This window comes from Merops nubicus, unplaced genomic scaffold (assembly GCF_000691845.1).
Source record: "Merops nubicus isolate BGI_N331 unplaced genomic scaffold, ASM69184v1 scaffold29191, whole genome shotgun sequence".
NCBI lineage: Eukaryota > Metazoa > Chordata > Aves > Coraciiformes > Meropidae > Merops > Merops nubicus.
The window spans coordinates 1-2,078 of NW_008586685.1; the positions used below are offsets into that span (position 1 = coordinate 1).

General features: G+C 56.4%; 1 protein-coding gene across 1 annotated transcript in view; it reads right to left on the minus strand.

The window, feature by feature from the left end:
• Positions 1 to 48: 48 nt before the first annotated feature.
• Positions 49 to 2,078, minus strand: part of CCDC43 (coiled-coil domain containing 43) — a gene marked incomplete at both ends in the record, with an annotated part of 3,087 nt that continues 1,057 nt past the window's right edge. Inside the window, 2 exons of the mRNA XM_008948735.1 lie at positions 49 to 104; positions 659 to 794. Of these exons, the coding sequence (XP_008946983.1) occupies positions 49 to 104; positions 659 to 794 (192 nt within the window). The remainder of the gene's footprint in view (positions 105 to 658; positions 795 to 2,078) is intronic.

The following is a 2,078-nucleotide window of genomic DNA, read 5'->3' on the forward strand; positions in this document are numbered from 1 at the left end:
GCTGCCTTCCCTCCAAACACCCCGAGTCACCCCGAATTCAAAGGATACATTTTTCTGATCCAATGTTTACTGCCGAGGTCGATCCGTCTTGTTCATCCTCACCAGTGAGAGAATTAAGGAAATAAGGATGCCAGTAACAAACCTGTGCCTCTCTACGGTCACACTTCACCCAAAACATCTGGAAGAACCATTTTATCAAGCAACAAGAAGCTAAGAACGAATGCAGAGAGCTGGGGAGCAGGTGAGTGTGAACCCCACGCTCAGCCCCCTGCTGCTCGAGCCCTGGGTCTGATTCCCTCCTGCTCAGCTGCACTCCCAAGGGAGAACTTGTGCTTCAGCACCATGAAAAGGGAACCAACTCACTCGCCCTACACACACTGTCTCTAAAGAGATCTCTTCCATGGGTTTCTCACCCAAAAGTGAGAGATGAAGTCAGTAATTAACTCCTGAGCAGTTACAGAAGGTGAAGGAGCATCTGCTCGTGGCACTCGACAAACCAGGAGCTTTTCTCCATGGAAGTTACTCTGCTGTGGAGAAGGAAGATTGAAAATTTTCCCCAGTTCTCCCCAGCACACCCCCAAAGGTGGAAAAGGCTTTAGGAGACAGTTAACAAACATTGTCCTCCACAGCCCCGGGCTGGCTGGGCAGGGAAGGATATTCCTCCTCGTCGGTCACGTCGGCGTACTGGGCCAGGAGAGCAGCCTTCCTCTGCCTCTCCTCCTGAGACACTGCCTTCGGCCTCACCACCATCCTGGCCTGCTTCTCCATCACGCTGGCGATGGCCTGGATCTCATCTGGGGGGAGCAGCAGAGCTCAGCCAGGCCCCGCAGGCAGGAGGGGCCGCAGGGCGCCGCTGCCAACACCCACGGGGCCCAGGAGGCTCCAGCCCCGGGGACAAGCCTCCCCCAGCACCATCCCCCTCCTCCCACGAGCTGTCTCACCAGGGGAACTCGGTCCGAGGGGGCAGGAGCTGCTGCAGAGCCCCCGAGGGGACAGCCCAGGGCAGCACCAGCACCACAACAGCCTCCCCTGTGCCAGCCACGGGCAGAACCTGCTCCTCCTGGGGCCAGGGAAGTGTCACAGGGAAACTCCTGTTATCAGTAAGACCTGAACTAGTGAAACTGCAACTCTACAGCTCCTGACAGGAGCCTGGAGTGAGGTGGGGGTTGGGCTCTGCTCCCAAGGAACCAGCAATAGGACGAGAGGCAATGGGCTGAAGTTGCCCCAGGGGAGGTTTCAGTTGGATCTCAGGAAGAATTTCTCTCCTGGCAGAGTGGTGAGGCCTTGGCCCAGGCTGCCCAGGGAGGGGGGGGAGTCCCCAGACCTGGGGGGGGTCAACACACGTGTGGAGGTGGCACCTGGCGACATGGTTTAGTGGCCATGGGAGTTTTGGGCTGATGGTTGGACCTGATGATCCTAGAGGTCTTTTCCAACCATAATGATTCTCTGAAAATCCACTTTACTCTAAATTACATTATCTTCTGGCTCAGAGAGGCCACGATCATTCAGCTGCACACTTAAAACCACATTAGGTGCAAGTTCTGAAGCCTGGAGCAGCCGAGCAGTTTAATTCTCCCTCTCCTGCCCCCACCCAGGGAAGCAGAGGCTGATTTACCTCTAACACACAGTTCCAATGACATTTGGGGTTTGACACCAAATTCGTTTTAGTTTGTTAGAGAAAGCTGCTGTTCTCAGCAGCTCCTGGCTGCCCCGGGGACCCGTCAAACACCAAACCCCAGGGACACACTGAGCCCCAGGGACACACCAAACCCCTGTGCTCCCAAGGGCCTGGCCCCAGGCTGGGGTCCTGCAGCAGCTGCACCCCCACAGCTCCCCAGGAGAGGGATCTACCTGTCACTGCAGGGAGCAGGGGACTGTGCCCTGTCCCCACCAGAGGAGACTCGAGGCCAGGACAGAGCTCAGTGAACTTTTGGGGAAAGCTGTGTGGTTCAGCTGCCTCCTCTGTGAAGAGGAGGGGAGAGAGATTTGTGGAACCAAAGAATTGTTTAGGTTGGAAGAGACCTTTAAGTTCATCAAGTCAAATCATCCCCCAGCACTTCCAGGTCCCCCCTGCCCCG